This window comes from Pithys albifrons, chromosome 9 (genome assembly GCF_047495875.1).
Source record: "Pithys albifrons albifrons isolate INPA30051 chromosome 9, PitAlb_v1, whole genome shotgun sequence".
In the NCBI taxonomy this organism is placed as follows: Eukaryota; Metazoa; Chordata; class Aves; order Passeriformes; family Thamnophilidae; genus Pithys; species Pithys albifrons.
This window is the reverse complement of record NC_092466.1, coordinates 20,203,382-20,221,868: the sequence shown is the minus strand read 5'-3', so window position 1 is coordinate 20,221,868 and position 18,487 is coordinate 20,203,382. Positions and strand designations below refer to the sequence as shown.

General features: G+C 41.1%; 1 protein-coding gene across 2 annotated transcripts in view; it reads right to left on the bottom strand.

Moving 5' to 3' along the window:
- Nucleotides 1–8,889: 8,889 nt before the first annotated feature.
- Nucleotides 8,890–18,487, bottom strand: part of MARCHF8 (membrane associated ring-CH-type finger 8) — a 91,570-nt gene continuing 81,972 nt past the window's right edge. For both annotated transcript variants that reach the window (XM_071563255.1, XM_071563254.1), the window contains 3 exons: nt 16,537–16,717; nt 12,636–12,783; nt 8,890–10,267 (listed from right to left, as the gene is read on the bottom strand). In XM_071563255.1, coding sequence (XP_071419356.1) covers nt 9,963–10,267; nt 12,636–12,783; nt 16,537–16,717 — 634 coding nt within the window. In that variant the 3' untranslated portion in view covers nt 8,890–9,962. The remainder of the gene's footprint in view (nt 10,268–12,635; nt 12,784–16,536; nt 16,718–18,487) is intronic.

The following is an 18,487-nucleotide window of genomic DNA, read 5'->3' as shown; positions in this document are numbered from 1 at the left end:
AAGGAGTCCTTGCTGCTGCACTCCAATCCTTTCCATGGATAATGTTACTACACAGAAGGGGACCAGAACTCATGAACATCTTCCTTGGTTTCATCTTTCCTTTACATAAGATTTCAAAGAACTCTTGCATCAGTTTGATTTTTGCACAAGTGCTGTCAGCCCTGAAGTTCCTAAATTTAGGTTCATAGCCTTCACTGAAAGATATATCTGAAACCATTTTAACATGTCAAGTGCTTCAGGAACAGATTTGTCAAACACAAGGCTACCTTCTGGGCACTTTCATTTTCACTGCACGTATGGAGCAAAGTGGTGTTCAAACCTTGACTGGTGGGTTTCCATGTTTCTTTGCTTCTCAGTTTTGATGCAGCATTTGAACCCAGTTCCATTCTCCTGAGCCGAGTTCTGTTTTCAGTTTGTGTCTCTTCTGTGCAAACATATGACCAGGAGTCTCCCTATAGTGTTATAACTCCTCTTACAAACTCATTAAAAAATACTAGCTAAGTTCAATCCTGTGCGTGAAATTTGTAGGAATTCATTTGTTACCTCTCACCAACCTTTTCACAGCTGTGTCTCTTTCTTTAGTTTGTTCTTTTAGCACCTCTTTCTTTTATCATGGTCACCTTTAGAAGTTTATTGACATTTACTTTTGGCAAAATTTCAAATGCTTCATCAAAATCCTGCCAGACAAAATGGCAGGATAGGCAAAACCCAAACCCAACCATTTTATCCAGAGAATACATCACTTCACCCCTGAGGAGACCTACACTTACGAGACTCCAGCACTGTTCTCTTCCGTGTTGTATCTGATGGCTGCTGGATATCCAACAAGGGAACCACTCTTGGAAATGGCAGTTGGATCCCATAACTGGATCTGAGGCATGTGTCCTAAAGATTAGGCTATGGGATCAGACACAGACTCGTATTGCAGGGCTTCCCCCTGCCAGCATCACCCTGGATCCCCCTTGGCACAGTGGCTGAGATGCAAGGAGCAGATTGTGCTACACTCTGCATGTGTCACATCTCCAAGGGACGGAGAGGGGGGGCTCGAACTGGTCAGGTCAAGGCAGGCTCTGATCCCAGGTTTCCAGCTTCCTTTTTGACACCACCAACCCACTTCAGGCCTGTGACCATCCTCAATTCTGGCTGCTCTTCCAGCTGCTGCATTTTAAAGCATGCTATGGAGTCCTTTGGTGAAGTGGCAAGGTCACAGAACCCAGGGGAAATGCAGCCTCTGAGGCACACTTCGCTGCTTGCTACTCACAGTTCCTCCTCACCTGAGCATCCCACAGATTTACAACATGGAAACTCACAGCAGAAGTCAGATGCTCTTTATCTTTGTGCAATACCAGTGAAAAACAAGGTTGCTCTGTGCAGATGTCACGTATCTTATATCCCTCTTGGGGCTACAGTATTTTTGGTGGCCAGATGACCCTCCTGAAGTATGCTAATAAGGACGGGGAGTGGGGAAGAATGATACAACATGGTAATTAACAAATAACAGAGGGGAGCAGCAGAGCCTACAGAAATTTTCAATCTACATAAATAATCTAAGGGGCATGGGCCTAATAGCTGAGAACATATGGGTGCTAATTGCACATTGATCCACCAGAATAGGGAGAAAAACCTCAGTGTTCATAGAATTGCCTCTGTCCCATCTCAGTGTCCAGAAATGAACTTTGGAATTGCAAAGCTCAGCACAGTGTCCTTGCTCTGCCACCCAGGTGGTGGCAATTCTGATACCAGCACAATCTTTCACAAACCCCAACAAGGCTGTTATCTCAACCTTTACTACAGGATCTTTATACCTTTTGTGCAAGGGACCATCCAGATCACAAGGGGCTGACAGTCTCACTATCCTCATGAACTTCCTACTCTCTTTTTGAGGGGGTGCTCCTTGGATACTTTATCCCATTTAATGTGATGTTAGGTCATCTTCCTCAGCCGTGAGGACCATGGGATCTGGGACTGCGTGACCTCATCACTTCCTCCTAAATGTGCAGCTCCTCTCACTGCCTCCACAGATATAGCTGTGCTACTCTGGCACTGACGGAGAGCAGAGAGAAAGCAGTGTGCTTTCAGGCTTCCCCTCCCCAAATCATTGCTGGGAGGCTGTGCAGGTAACACTGCTAAAGATGAGAGGAGAGCCAAAGCATGGGACATGCAAGCCACAAACAAGCCAAGCAGAAGTAATACAGCTGTGTTACTCTTTTGGTATCATTTGGTGCTGCACATATTTGACAACTGCAAAACTAGAATAGCAGTGGGAGACTGAAGAATGCTGCACAAGCCCTATGCCCCAGTAGCAAAGGAAGAGTCCTGATATAAGGCTTGTGCAACATGAGGCAGGTCCAAATTCATCCCTGAAATAATACCTCTAACTTCTACCACAGCTTAGTTTACTCAAAGGGATAGTTTGATTTAATTTACATCTGATTTCTCTGGTACATATCAACTGCTTACATGTGACCATGAATGTAACACAGTCCTGAAAGCAGAGTTTTGAGATAAAATAAGCCATCATCTTGCTGGCATGAGAAATAATGGTTTAGCTAATCCCATTATCAGAACTGATTCTAACACAGCACTTTCAAAAGCAAGGATGCAAATACAACAGCAAGGTAAGTGGCAAGCTGGGCTCTAGAGACCTGAGTTTATCCAGAGGATGCTCAGAGGTAAAGCAGATATGAAGTATTACATACACTCTCCAAGACAGCTGTGCTCTATCAGCTGAAATCAAATCATCAGCCCAAGACATTTCCTATTCTCTCCCAACCACAAGGATAACCATTTCCTGTGACAAAGGAACCTGCTGTGCTAGCATCAGACCCTACAGCTCGAACAGTGGTGAATTCTCCTAAGCCTTCTTGGCCTTCCTTGTTTGCAGGTGGCCTTTGAGACAGTATTAGAACCAACCAGCACATCAAGGCACTCCCAGCAAAAATGACAGGGAGGTTCATTTTACTGAAGTCTTAAAATGTTAGGAATTGCAAACCTGATTCCTTGAAACTTCAGGATTTAATAAGCATACCCTGAGTGGTGATCTCCACCCCCTCTGTTCTGTGCAGCCTTCGGGTGTTTTATTATTTCAAACCCTCCTCTGATCTTAAAGCCTTTGTGACAACTTCATTTATCTCTGTCACTCCAAAGCAAGGTATACTCTCTATTATCAGATTTCAGTTCCTCTGAGGCTTTTTCCTAGAATGCAAGTTGAAACACTATTCTTAAAGTTTGCCATCACTTGACCCTATCTGAGCCATGTTTTTCAATTATTTCACCCTGTGTAATGCACTGAATGCGCTCCCCATTTCCTTTGTCCAGGGCTTTTATGAGTTTTCTTTTTTAAACCTCTCCTGCCTCCTCTTTTCATCTAGCCTAGATGAACCAATTTTTTCTCTGTTCAGTTCTTTTTCTGTAACGAGATAAACTTACCTGATTTTCTCAAGTCATACATCCATCCCAAGACTGTGAAAGAGCATCTTCTTCTGTCTGTATTGTGGTAACACAATACAATGCAAAAATGTCAGAGAGCATCCCATATGTCAGAGGTCAAAGGATTTACAGGAAAAACTGGCATCACAGGTGGACATTGACCCTTACTTGCACACTGTCACTTCTGGGTGCTTCTATGGTCATTCTTATCAACCACACATTGATTCAATTTGTTTCATCCTAGCACAGCCTTATTGTCCGGAGGCAAGGTGAGCAACTGAGGAAGGGGAAGGCAATTTGGGTTGCATGAGTAGAGTGAAAGGAAAAGGACAAGCACACTGTGATATGGGTTATCAGACTGGGGATAGGGAAATGGAGGGGTCGGTAACAGGAGAGGGGCCCACAGGGCAGCTGTGAGAAATGGGATTGGATGAGGACATACAGTCCCCGCAGCAGTGCAGGGGGCTGGAGCAGCAGCGCAGACATGAGCCTGGCTCTTGAGAAAGGGCTTGGTTTTCAGAATCAGCAGCTGGAGTTGCACCTTTGACACCTCCATAGCCTCCAGAGAGCACTTGTGGATCTTCCCAACTCCTGCTCTTCTGATTCCCAATTGCCTCCTTCTGTCCTGCTCCGAGAGGCAAGTCATGCTGGTTCTGCCAGCCAGACACCAGTAACTATTCACTAGACAGCTCCAGTTCCTGGACAGCAGCTGAAAAATCCTGTTCCTAGAGTCACAGCTGTGCCATGGGCTGCTGAGCCAATGCTCTGCTCTGCCTCAGAGACAGACACACTTCACACAGTGACAGTAATGCTCTTTCAGATGAAAATAAGGTTTAAGAGGAAATAAATTATAATCAACTTGAGATGCCTGAACCCAAGATAAGGAACACTTTTTAACAAGCAGCCAGATGGTTTTACAGGCTCTGTTCCTTAAACTACAGGCTCTGTTCCTTAAACCATTTATCAGCTTTTCATCTCAGAGACCACCAGTCAAACAGCATGCCCTGGAAATTATCCTATCATCTCTTCAGCAGGGTATTTTTGTATAGAGATCTCACTGGGTTTCCAAACTTCATGTAAGTAGCTTCATTTACTATAGCTAGACTTGCTTTACCAAGGGAACATAGGACAGAGACTTGCTTTGCAAGGGAGACATCTCTCTAGGATTGCAGATTTAAGACTTCCTTCAATTTCTTACCTAAAAGAAAATGAAAAACTAATTATTAGTTAAAAAGAAAGATAATGAAAAGCTTCTCTTTGAGCCCCCTTGTGTCTGTTACAAACACAACTCTTCAGATTTTCTTTGCTCTGTGGCATGTATGCCTTTGTTATTTGCAAGCTTTCTCACAGCAGTGCAGGTAGCAGCTTTCTTGACCTACCGGTGCTAGAAATACATTCTACAGAAACTGCTGAGGATTTTCTGTTCTGTATAAAAAAATTACTTTTCTTCTAGGAGGAAAATCACATTAACAAACATCTTCTGCTTTGCATCTCTACACAGATGCATATGAGAATACTGACTTCAGACATGAAGCATTTGCAGCACCACTCAGTGTTGATTCCAGAAGGTCCAGATTTTAAGGCCCACGGCAATCTTCTCTCCTCACCTCCTTCATGGCAGAAGCCAGAATATTCTCCCCATGATTCCTGCACTTGAGGCAAAAGCCCTTACATCAAAGTAGTTGCCCAATTATTCTGATGGTTACTACACCTTTATCACTAACAATTGCTTTAACATCGAATTGCTATGGGAGGCTACTCTGTGTTGGTCTGCTACGTTGAAGAGCCACCAAGTTCTGTGTTTACTCCAGTGAAAGAAATCACTTTCACCATCTACTACTGAAGAGCTCAATTTTTCTTTCTATGCTTTTTCAAACAAAATTGATACTGTAATGGTTTTGGTTTGTTCTGTTTTTTATAGAAACACTTTATTGCTGCAGTCAATAACCCTGTGTATTACACACCAATAATCAATTACAGTTTAAGAAACTAAAAATAACTCTGCAAGTGGCAATACTGAGAAAACAAACATACATGAAAGGGTACAAAACTATACATTTAAGTTACTAGAAATTTACTAACTAAAAAATTCTGCAGAAGTGTGAAGTGTCTTGTATAAACTATACAACACATGCCAGTGTAAAGTTGTTCAACATTAAACAATTACCTGTCTACAGATGTTTTACCTAAATACAAGATTAGCTGCAATTTTTAAACAGTTATCTTCTATACAAAGACAAGTGCTTTCAGTACTTCATTGGAATATACAGACACCGCAATATCTCAAAACTAAAAAATAATCACAAAATAAAAGGTCCTGCTTAGCAATTTTCTTTGCATATCTAATATAATGCCATGGAAATCCAGCCAGCAATATCCTTGCTTTTTTATTTGCCCAGTTTCACCCATATTTGAGAGTGATTCAGTCAAGAGTCACTGACCTCCCTTTCATTGCTGGCCACAATCTCCACAGTAGACTACATCAGAAATCTGTATCTTAACACACTTCAGGTTTAGGAAAAATTTGGACCTGGGTCCTACTTTGTAATAGTTTACCCTGACACACACGGGGCAGAAGCAACCAGCTCCTGTGTGGGGCTACACCTCAGCATCACTTCAAAGGTTTCTGATGAGTGGCATGCCAAGCAGCCCCCATCCTTATAGCACCCCAAGTGGTACTGATGTTCTCATCAGTACAGGGGGTTGGCAGAAGTGGGCTTGGACAAAGAACTACTACTGCTTCTCAGGATTTCCCAGGTACAGCACAGAGGCCCAGTACTTCTCTAACCCCTTGCAGGGTCATTCAACCTTCACTGAATGCCTCCTGCTGAAGCAAAGCCAATCTCATTGACATTTAACCAGAGGAAGCTGTCCCCAGGTTGGGCCATGTTTTCAGAACACAACAACATTTTAAACACCACTCCTGCTCCCAAAATACAGGCTTACAGTTGAAGAAAGTCCTGAGAATTCATAGGAATTTAACATATCTCTTAAATGGGACCAACCTTCTGCAGCACACACCTGTATTTCTAACATAATTCATGTTCACAACCTGGCAAATAGATCAAATGTGACACAGTGGGGAAATTTCCTTGGCTCAGATGGTGCTTTTCTGGATAGGAGTTACATCAATAGAATGGGAGCCTTGTCCGATGTCCAGAGCACTGGACATACCAGAAAAGGCTCTGGCAATCTAGGGAAGGGATTGTGGTAGACGATATTAAACCTATATTCCCTCCAACTTAAATTCTCGGCTCAGAAAAGTCCCAAGGTAACTCAAAGTAACTTTGGCCAAGGTACAAGAAACAGACTTCTATTTCAGTTATTTTGAAAGCTGCCAGAAGAAAATATTGGAAAGCCTGATCTGACAGGGGATAGTTGTTCCCCTTACTGACACCTGGGCAGAAAGGACAGAGCTCACCTGAGCAAGCATCAGTGCCTCACAGCTGGAAGCTGAAAAAAAGTTAACAGTATCTTCTTGAGGAGAAAGAAGAAAAAAGCACCATTCAGCCTTCTCAAACATTTGATGGCACCATGCAGAGCAGAGAACTGGAGCTCCAGAGGCCCACCATTAACACTAACGAAGAATCAGCATGAGAAGTGTGACAAGCATAAATGAACCCCCCTAACAGATGGATCTGTTCTGCAGGCTTTCCTGGTATGAGCATTCCTAAGCAGCATAAAGAGTTGAAACATTAGGCCTTAATTTTCATTCAGAAAAGATCTGCTGGAAGAGGGAATGGTTAGCAGCAACACTGGCTAAAACACTTTAATTCGCAAATATTTTCCCCCAGATGATTTTGCTGGAGATTATTTTTCTTTCCAAGTTGAGATACTCAGGGGCACAGTAAAAATCTTCAGAACCCTGAATACAGTGAACACTACCTGCCATTTTCCACATGGAGCTCACTAAACACCAAATGGGATTTCACAATGTTTCACCAAGAATCATGTGTGACAGTGACAGCAACAGGACCAGTGAGTCACAGTATGATACCAGCACTTGTCAGAACATCGTGCACACACCAGTGCCTCTCGGGTGTGAGCTGGAGAACAGCCAGGTTTCATACCAGAACTTGTCCATCTTCATTTCACCTACTGGTCACAGACTGGATGAGAATGTGCTCAGCATCGGCTGGCAGCTGATTCTGTGCATCTTGCAGCTGTAACGTGAGTGTCTCGCAGACATCATGTATGCCTTGTGCAGTTGCGCGTTTCAGAAGAGCATGATGAAGGTGTGCAAAACCTGATATTTAACCCACCTGAGTTTATCTAATGAATCTTTCAAAGAACAAAACAGAAAACAAAACAAGACAGTATATTACCCGGGTTCTCATAATAGAGGAGAATCACCCACATCAGAGTTCAGGAAAGGGCCTGAGTAATTGCACTTTAAATTATGGCAGGCACAGGCAACAAACTCCACATGTGTATGGTCACCAAGACTGCTAGCCTGATACCAGCAGGGTATGCAGGGTTTGTCTGCCTGTATCACTTAAGCACGGGACATCCCTGATACTAGTACAGTACACAGACTCATGCCAGTGCAGCTTTACTGGGACTGCTCAGAGGTCTGGATGTTTTAACACACCTCAAGAGAAAGGTACCATGTTCATGAAGATCACAGGCAGTAAGTTTTAAGCATGAAGAGACAGAGGCACGCGTGGACACACAATGCTTTACCTCTAACAGCTCTTAGAAACCAGTGGTGTGTGCTCTCTTACCGTAGTCCCTTCTCTGCCTTCTATTAAAATATTGATTCAGCAATAAATTAATATTACATTTTTTAAAGGAAAAAAGCACTGATCTCTTACTGTTGTTATTTGAAATGTCTTAAAGTAATTACTTTTACTATGAAAAGAACGTACCCAAAATTGTACTTAAAAATACTAAGTAAAACTTGAACAAGCTTGGAATTTAGTTCAGTATCTTAACAAATAAACAAAAACTTTGACCTAAGATGTCCAGGCAACTCCTACTAAAACCAATCAGATTACCATCGTTGACTTTACAGAGGTTTAGATAGGGCTCAGGCAGGGAAAGCTGGCTTTCAAATGCCTTGTGTGCTGACTTTTTGTGGGGCTTTGTTTCTGCTCCAGTCACACTGAGACTTTGGTTAAATGAGGGCTTCCAGATGGACAGTGGTGCAGTCAAGCAGACTGGACAAATGAATCAACAGCAGACACCCCAGGCTTTGGGCAACTCTGTCCAAAGCCCTGCAAACAGATTTTAAAGCTGTCCCTCTCTTTGCATGAAAGCTGACTGATTAAAAAGCTAGTCTCAAATGCAAAAGCACAGACAAAGCTATTCTCTGACCATGCAGTGCATCTCATCAGTAGTAAAACCAGGCAGGTATTTTTAAACTCATCCCCTTACTGTGATATTTCCTTCCTAGACTTTGATTTCAGCATCTCCTCTGACAACATTAAATTCTTGGGAAATTCACACATGACACAGCACTAAAGAAGCAAAACCAGTTTCAGCTGTATTGACTAAGTTTCTTTTTTTCCATAACAGCTCACATTTTTATCAATATAGCAACAAACCCTTTGCCAACAGTTTGGAATGAAGGTAACATCAGATATATATGTGCAGTGTGTTGATGGTCTGACCTGTTGGGGATAAAAAAAAAAAGAAAAGCCAATCCCCAAAACAGAACACTGAAACCATTATGTATTGAAAATGAACACTGTACACATCCACTACACAAGTGCAATATCCTTTGAAGAAAATTGTTCTTCAAAGAAAACCCAAACAGGCAATGTTTTTTTAGTGTTATGTTTAGTAAGATAATGTGGGCATGTATTGGAAATCACAGGCTGAAATTTTTTTAGTTGTTTTTTTATAAGGCAAGAGGTTTATCTTCCAGAAGAATAGATGGGTAAAGAACAAAGAAATGTTTCAAAAATGACATATTCTTTCAAGTTTCATTCTCATTTGACATACATATTACAAAATAAAGATTTTTAAAAGTGCTATATGCTTTGTAAGTTTCATCACAATATGTAAAGCAAAATTTTTTATCTGCTGCCTAGGACAGAATGTTAGTGGCAGTGTTAGTGGTAGATTAGACTCTAGCTCTCATTTCCCTCGGTGTCCTCATCATGCATAAAGAAAACCTCCTTCATCATGCATAAAGAACAAACAGACAAACCAACCGACCAACCAACCCCACTCTACATATCCTCCAGAATCAGAGTCATCTTCTAAAGTAACAGACTCCACAAAATTGGTGACAGCTCACTAGTGGCTTGCTTGATAGATCAATATCAAACCCAAGGCTCATTCTACCCAATATTCTGTGGCTCTTTGACTGGCCACTACAAGACATAAAATGTTGAGAGGTATGCAACCATGATCACATTGACAGATATGCCTAAGGGATTTAAAAAAATTCCAACTAAAACAAATGTAAAAAAAATCATCCGCCAGTCCTCAGCTGTTAGCCAATTTTAAAAAGGTAGAGCAGTTTGCAGTAAACAATGATATTCAAATCTTCAAGGACATACAGAAACACCCCTCCCACCCAGCAATCAAACATGAAGGATTTCTGCAGCACAGTCTTCTGGCTCTGTGTAATGTGAAGAGTTTGTGTCTGAATGGTGAACCCCAAACATTTCTTTACTTTCAAAGTTTGGCTCCATTAGTGCAGGTTTTTCAAAAATATTCTTTTTGCTAGTTTCTGGGCAGTTTTGTACATATATTACTCGATTATAAGCTTTAAGTCTCTTCCACAGCTGTACGTACACTTTGCATTGTACATACATGAACAGAAGTCCTCCAGTGAAACCAATGGCCACAACCACCAGTTTAGTCCAAAATGGCCACTCTAGAATCCCTGGAAGAAAGAAAATAAAAATAAAGAATTAAAAAAGTACCTGGTCAATATTAGCTGGACTATATTGGAAGTCTCAAAAATGTCCTGTAAGGAAACTGTCAGAGTTTGGGTCATGCAAACTATTCTTATTTTGCCATTTTTCTTGTTTGGCCTTTTTCTTCCCCTTCAAGTGAAACACACATGGATTTCTACTTCATATATGACATTTATTCTCACTCACAGAGGAAAAACCAAAACAAATAATTTTCTGCCACTGTGTAGCACAATCACAGAGTTAAGGCAATCACCAGGAATATGTTTAAGTCCTTTTACACCTGTTTTTAAACAAAAACTGAATCAAATTATGAAAGGGATTCTATGGTATAGTTTCCCCTTCATATCAGGAGACTCAACTCTGTGACCCAACGAGTCTGTTTCACTCTGTGATCACACAGTATATGGAGACATAAGAGCATGATTGTTACCTTACAGCTTGACATGTTCGTTAGGCAGACTAGACAATCTTATCTGCATCAGACCCAGTAACCTGCAGCTGAACTGTAACATCTCTTCTGATACAAAACTGCAAGTGCTGGAGATGCCGAAGCATTCCAAGCTTACACTCTGTCATAAAAATTGCCACCATTACTTTTCCTAAATTTCTTTCGCTTGAACTATTAGACATTTCTACTTTTAAATGAGAGACTATTCATTTTATACATATTCTGCTTACATAGGTCTTGTATTCATCCAGCCTCTTTACTCTTTAAAGACAAGCACCATCACAAGATGGAAATGAAACCATGCTGAATCACCCACTATCAGGTTATTCAGAGTGTAAAATCACATCTTTACAACTCTGCAAAGTTTTAATCAAGATACAGGCCAGTGTTCTTTTGGAAATGCATGGTAGCGCACGAAGAGTGAAAATACTTTAGTAACAAAATACAAAGGGCACTGCAGCCTTACTACTGATGAAACCTCAGCCGTGATTAATACCTGAGCCTCTGATTTACAGGTGATCTGACGCCATCTGTAGGCAGCGACAGGATATGCCTGGCCCTCTGTGGACATATATAGACACACACTCCTCACACCCCTGTCTTGTTACAGCACCCCCCAGATTCAGCAACCAAATGACAGAAGGAAAGAAGGCACTAAAACATGTACCAAATATTCAAACTATTCCTAATCTAATATATTTACTGGCTAAAATAACCTGGAGACAATAAATCCTTGAAAGCATACCCTTTTCATTATCATATGGAAACTTTACACTTAAAGGCCAATAATTTTCACTGTACATGGAAGACATGGAGTTGGATGGAACAGATACTAAGAGGTTTCATTCAAAGCAGCTTCCTGATTGAAGTAAGAAATGAGAGGAAAACTTTTTAATTTCAAGTGAATCTCTTCTGCTCTGTAACACCTCTATGCATTTGCAGGTTTATTAATGCTCAGCTACCTCCCCAGATGACACTGTTCAATCACTAGCAAAACATTTTCCACCTGCATGTTAGTTGGTATGCAGTGCTCTGTAAGCAAGGACAGCTTGCCTTCTAATAGCTCCCAGCCCTGGTCTAAGTACCTGTCCCTTCTATCTCCACCTTCAGGCACAGCTTGGCTGCCTGAGAAACAGTTCTGTGACAGCTTCAGATCTCCAGCCCAGCATACCCAGGTAAACACATTTCAGTTTGGTAAGTTTACTGCTGACATACTAAAGAAAACCTACTATTTAAGAAGTTAAAGACATCTGTGCAGTGGGGTGGCAGCCACTATGTGAACTGCAGTGCGTCTCACCTCAGTTGTGTGAAATGGAGTCCTAAGAATCACCTTGATTTTCTTCTGCTTCAGGCACAATCATTCATAAAGAATTCTCCAGTATAACATGGCTCTACCTGGAAACTTGTGCTAGCCCACCTCGCAGATGACTGAGTAGAAAGAAAACCCTGGTGGTTTACCTCAAAGATTTGGATTTAGGTTCCTCTTACTTCTCTTTTTTTCAAAACCGTTCCAGTTCTGTTCAGTTTAAAGGTAGCAAACAAATGCTTACCTCCTTATCTGCTCAGTAAGTGTCCAATTCAAAGCTAAATTTGCTAAGGCAGGGCAACTTTGTGTCTGGCTACAGTGATTAGCTCTCATATCTGTGCATTTTACAAGTGCAAATTAAATTGATCTGAAACAGATTTAAAAAGCACCCACAGATTAACTGACACCAATTTAATTGATTCACTTTAGAACTGTGCTTTTAAACCAACCTAACCTCAGGGTAAAGCTGACTAGTTTAAGTATAAACATTACTGGCACACTTATGTTCTGCATCTTTTCTGCATTCAGGAAAAATAATGATTCCAAAAGAGTAAGTGGGAAGACAAGTAAATTAACATACCAGTAGTTTGTCCCTGTTTAATCTCTTCAGCGGTCCTGTCTATCAGGACATAGAGAGACCACACAACGCAGGTGATGGCGATGATATGGAATGTTACAGAGCACATGATCTTCCTCCTCTCGCTGGCTGTCATCTGCAGCTTCTCCCACTGGCAAAAAACCCAGAACCAGAGTAAGAGATTAGGTGTTTAGTGTAGTTATTAGAGAGTATGAAAAGAGAATATTGATAAGAACAAAAACCAGGCAGGAGACCAGTTTCCTCCTAACAATAATTTTAAAAGTCAGATGGCATTTTTGCTCTTTCACAGCACTGATGTGATGGCTGGCACTTACCCTGCTGTGATGGGAGCCCTATTGGTGCCATAGGGGACCTCCAGTGCTCAGCTCCCATCTGGAGCCTCAGCACGATGTTATCACAGCCTGATTGCCCGCGAGGGGCAGTTCCAGCACAGAGGGACCCTCAAACGAGGCCTTGCACAGTGCAAGCAATGCTGCTCCTTCCTCTGTTGCCCACTTGACACCAGGTACCCACAGTCGCAGCTGAGCATCATGAGTGGGAAAGGCATTCAATAAAACACTGCAATAAAGGTGGTACATGACCCAGGTGACCAGTGCATGTAAGATATCTCATGGCGAGCTCTCTGAGCAATTGGTACACACTCAAGGCTGTTTAGCTCTCACTTCCTGCCTCTGGGGGTTTCATTTAATCTTCACATATAATTAACACCACTTAATAGCAGTGACACTCAGTTTATTTTCAGTGCTTCAAGAACACTTAAATACATATGCCCTGAGAATATACAGTAGAACAGGGATGACAGCTCTAGAAGAGAGAGGACATAATAAAGTAAATCCCCAGAACTGCATTTATCAATAATGTTTATATAGCCCAAAACGAAACCACAAAATCAGGTCAGTGTTATTTAGGAAAGACAGAAAGAAACTAGACAATTATTACAGATGCTTTTAATATTTAAGACATAGACCTGAGACACTCAGAATATGTGGTTTTAAATTTATTTTTTTTCTTCAATTTCCCCTATTTATATGATGACAGTTTTTGCATAGGGGATACAGATCCCTCAGCATGTCTGCTTGGAACAGAGAGTTCTGACAGACTTTTCACACACTTTTATAAAATATATGCTGGGGCACATAAACCTCTCATGCACAGAGATATGCATTTGATGGCTCCTAAAATAATTTGCAGGAAAAGAGGACTTTTAAAAGGAGGAATAAGGTGGAAGGGGGTGAGGACGACCTGAATAACATGATTGAAATCACCCATTATGTTGTATTACAGCTTCCACTGCTACAAATACAAGCATGGTTGAAACATAAGACAGAGACTTTGTGATCTCTGTGTTGAGAACAATCTCTTTGGGCTGTCCAAGCCAGATTTCCAGTTGTGTGGGCATCCAAACCTCATCATGGCACAAGAACTGAACATTTCCAGCAACAACAATCTAGAGTCATGTCATACTAGAAACCTGTATTCTTTCAATCTTCCCAGAAAAAGACAGGACAAACCATTTCCTTTTATATGTTCTATTTTAAATAGAAAATTACTTTTGCATCTAAACAAAGGTGTTGCCTTTTGATAGAAAACACAAATTAATCAAATTATTTTGCCAAAAAGTAAACACATTAAGTCTATTTGCAAATACTTTTACAGAGCCCTGATGACCTGTGTTTTGACTAATTTATAGTTATCTTTATGGTTTCACAGCTTGAGCTTCTCTGCTGGACAATACCTCGTGTGAACTGCTGGCTCCAGAGCCACCAAACCAACTTGCACCACCTCACCTCTTCAAGAGAGATGAGGCGGTGCAGCAAAAGAGAAGATACTCTGCAAACTGTGCAGTAGCCCAGAGAGGAAACTCACATCTGTAGGTCACTGTTGCATTATTCCAATGACACAGCGTGTGGAATTTCCCACTTAAAACAGTCAGCAGTTCTGGATTTCTGAAGTGTTGATAAAACAAACAAAAAAACATCAGCAGAAAATTTAATGTCTTTTTTTTTTCTTTGAAATTTCAAAATGGAACACCTCTCTTGTCTCCCCTCATTGTCACTAGAGTCATGACATTTTGTTTCTCATCCTCTTCCCTTACTAAGTGTTTGAACAGCCCAACGCTGCAAAATAACCTTAAGATGCCAAGGAAGTTTAATTCCATTTCTACCCTACACACAAGCACAAGCCCTATTATTTGTTCCATCCTGTTCATAATCACCAGTTCCAGACTGTTTGCTGCTGACTGAAAGAACACCATAAGGGCTGAGCTGAAGATACAGAAGCATCTTATCTTCTTGCTGCAGCCAAACCTCTAAAAGGGCTCTTTAGATGTATTTGAGAGGTAAATTCCTTCAGTTTATGACTCTACCCCTACCTTCTGGCATCTTGTCTGTCTCCCACAGATGACCTGCTCAGATATAACTAATGATGTTGTGTGACTCATTTCTGAAGGTGCTCAACATTTTTTTCCTCACAGGGCACAAATATTCAGAAAAAGTTTTCCACCCACTTCAGGCAGTGGGCACAGAAAAAAAACCAGTCAACTGGCAACTACAGCAACTCTTCTTACTTTGGATTCTCTAGAGTAATTTCTTTACTGGCCTATGGCTGGGGTGTGCAAAGTATTGTCTGCATAGACAACAGTGCCTATGACTGCCAGTATTGCAGCTCAGAGGCTGCACACTCTGTGCCAAGGGGCTACCAAGGGAAAATCTGTGATTCTAGGAAGGCAACGATTTGCCACAGTCATAAGCAGAGGACATGCTATCGACCAGACACACTAAGCTCTGCACACTGTACATCTCTAAAAAAATAAAGAGGTGTTTGAAATCTGCTCTGGTTTCTCTTAAAGTCACTTTTTGGAATTGGACAAATTGCCATAACAGTTTTTGGATGGCTGCAGGCCAGAATTCCCACCCTATGTGATTTAGGCTCATCATAACTGAATTTAATGTTTGTCATTAATTCTACTTCCAGACTGAGGTTATTGTTATTAACCTTTTCCACTTTGGTAGATACGGCAAGATTTGTCTGTGCTCAGAATAGCAGTGACTTCCATCTCAGAAACTTGATGGTAGGGACAACTAAAATTGAAAGCTCAGAGGATTTGGGAGAACTGAAAAGGATACAAGCACAAAACTGACTTTATAATAAAAGTAGTATTTAAGTACCTTTACTTTAAGTCACCAGATTTATGAAAGGTACTTTTCTATAAAACAAAAATACAGGTTCTAGCAACCTGAAGTACTGAGACCTGGTCATTCACAGCCTAAGAAAAGGTAAAAATGAAACCACATTCCCCAGGGAACCACCTTCTACTTACAATGTAATATTTTCACTAAGTAAATTTGTTCCTTTAAAAAACAACTTACAAATTTAACTAAATTACACTCAGAAAGTGTGATTTCATGTAAGTTTAATGTGAAATACTCCTATTTTCAAGAGAACATAAAAGCCATGTGGATCTTGGAGCTGCAAACTAAAGCAGGTAACAGTAATACAAAACTCCATATTAAAAAAAAATTAAAGAACTGTAAATAGTTTTGTGCTCTAAAATCTGACTGCAAAGAAAAAAATCAGATTGCTGCATACACACATATATGTATTTATGTGTATATGTATGTATATTTACAAAAAGAGCTGCTGGGCTATAATAGCCAACTATCAGAGCTGGATTCCATTGATGTTGAATTTGCCAGGCTGAGTGTTAATTTTAAATACTTTTGTACTTATACAACACTAACCAGACTTAATAAAGAGTCACAAAACCATAATAAATACACAGGGAGTGCTGCAGGCTCATGGGCAAGGACAGCAGCCTCTTCCCAGAGGGGATCTGTGTTTATTTAACAAGGCATATCCTTGGGGAAGCAGGTCTTGTGCCTACCTTTCGCAAAGGCTTCAGCTTTGTCTCCATGATGAACTCGTACTTGCACAGTTCACAGCATCGTGTATCTGAGCTCTTGATCCATTGCTGCAGGCAGGCTTGGTGCACAAAATGAAGACTTCCCGTACAGTGACAAGGGGTAATCAAAGGGCTCTCATCATCTCCTTCACAGTGACATATCCTGAATCAGAAGCAGAGCTGCTCATTAGGAGAAGAGGAAGCAGAAAAGATGTGGAAGAGGCATGTAATATCTGTGATCACACATGGTTGTTCACTGAGAATCCTGAGACATATATATCAAAGGAATGTGTTCCATAAAGCAGCTAAAACCAAAGAACTCCATTGCTGCACAAGCACATACACAGGTACAAAATAATTGAGCACAGACACAGATAACTAGAGAGCTGCTTTCTAATAGATGAGGCAGACACACAGTGCCTGACAGAAATGCAGTACACGAAAGAAAAAACAGCAAGAAATAACAATGTTTCATCCAGACCAATAGCACTTAACTGAATATAGCATTTAAACAGATCAGACAGCAGTTCCCAAGACAAAATATGAACAGAGAGGTACAGCTACTCATGTATTACGGTCTGAAATAGAAGATAAAACAAAATTCTCAAACCAATGGTGAAACAGCCCACCCCAACATCATGAATAGTCAATTTAGCCTGGATTTTGCACAAGTGATTAATTCCATTGCAAATTGCTAGAGACAGATTAACATTGCTAAACTGCAGCACTGAGTCTGAACCCCAAAACACACCTACGCTACATGGACTAATGGTTTTGCTTCTCCAATTCTTACTTTGCAAGAGCTGCTAAGGAAGCATCAGCTCTGCAAATTCCCCATTTTCCTCACAGTCTGTGTAAACAGCAAGGACATCCAATATGGTGTTACTACCAGCTGCTGGCATTTGATTTCCAGATTCAATTTACACACAACCCTTGGGTTGCATCAAGCATTGTGAAGTCCTTCTAACCATGTGAAAGAGGTCATGATTGAAAGGGGGATGGTGAGGAGCTCAGGGAATGAATACAAGTTACTAAGCATATGTGAAGTACATCCTGGCATGCTGCCATCCCTGTCTCATTACTGAAATCTCTTACTGATGTGTAGCATCTTGCCTCTTGTGACCTTGCTGTTAGCTGGCAAATGGAAATGAAGTGGGTGGATTACAACAGCATCTTGTTGATGACAAGCCAGTATGGAACTAGATTTTTGTGGTAATGAGGGGCGAAATCAAATAAATAATATTGGCAAGTACTAGCAAAGCTAGTAGAAAGTGCTGTCAGGGAGGAGAAAGACTAGGATAGTAAAGGGCTAGATAGAGGGATTGGACATTTGCTCCTGTACTTGATAACTCCTGCTCCTCAGCCACATTTTGGAAGTGGCACAGTCAAGTCACCACGAAGATAGTCCCAGTCTTGCTGTTCCCACCACCTGTGCACATGGTTAATCCTTTGTGGTTGGAACAAGGACACGCATCCTTTTTGGACCTCACATTACGGACATCACACAGGCCTATCACTAACAGCCAGTGCTGAGATCTCCCTTTTGGCCAAGGCACCCAGAATGTACTACAAATAAAAATGTATAGTGGCATACAAACTGAGGGGAAAAAAATTTAAGCTATAGTGACCAGATCTCAAAAGCCATTTTCAAGCAGTCTATTTTCCTCCTGACTCCCACACTCTGACCAAACCAACAGTGCTGTCAGGACAACACATTGCTCATTAAAAGCTAAGACATGTTCAGCTTGGCCTTTATTATTCATAACTGAATCTATCATAATATTCCCAGTTTGGGCACTGATAAGAATACCATCTCAGAATCCCAAACCTGAAACAAATTGTAAGAGAATTTATTTGACTCCAAAGGAAATTATTTTGCTTAGTAGCCTTGTTAAGTGCATCAGAGGAGTGCAAGACAGCAGAGAGACAGCTG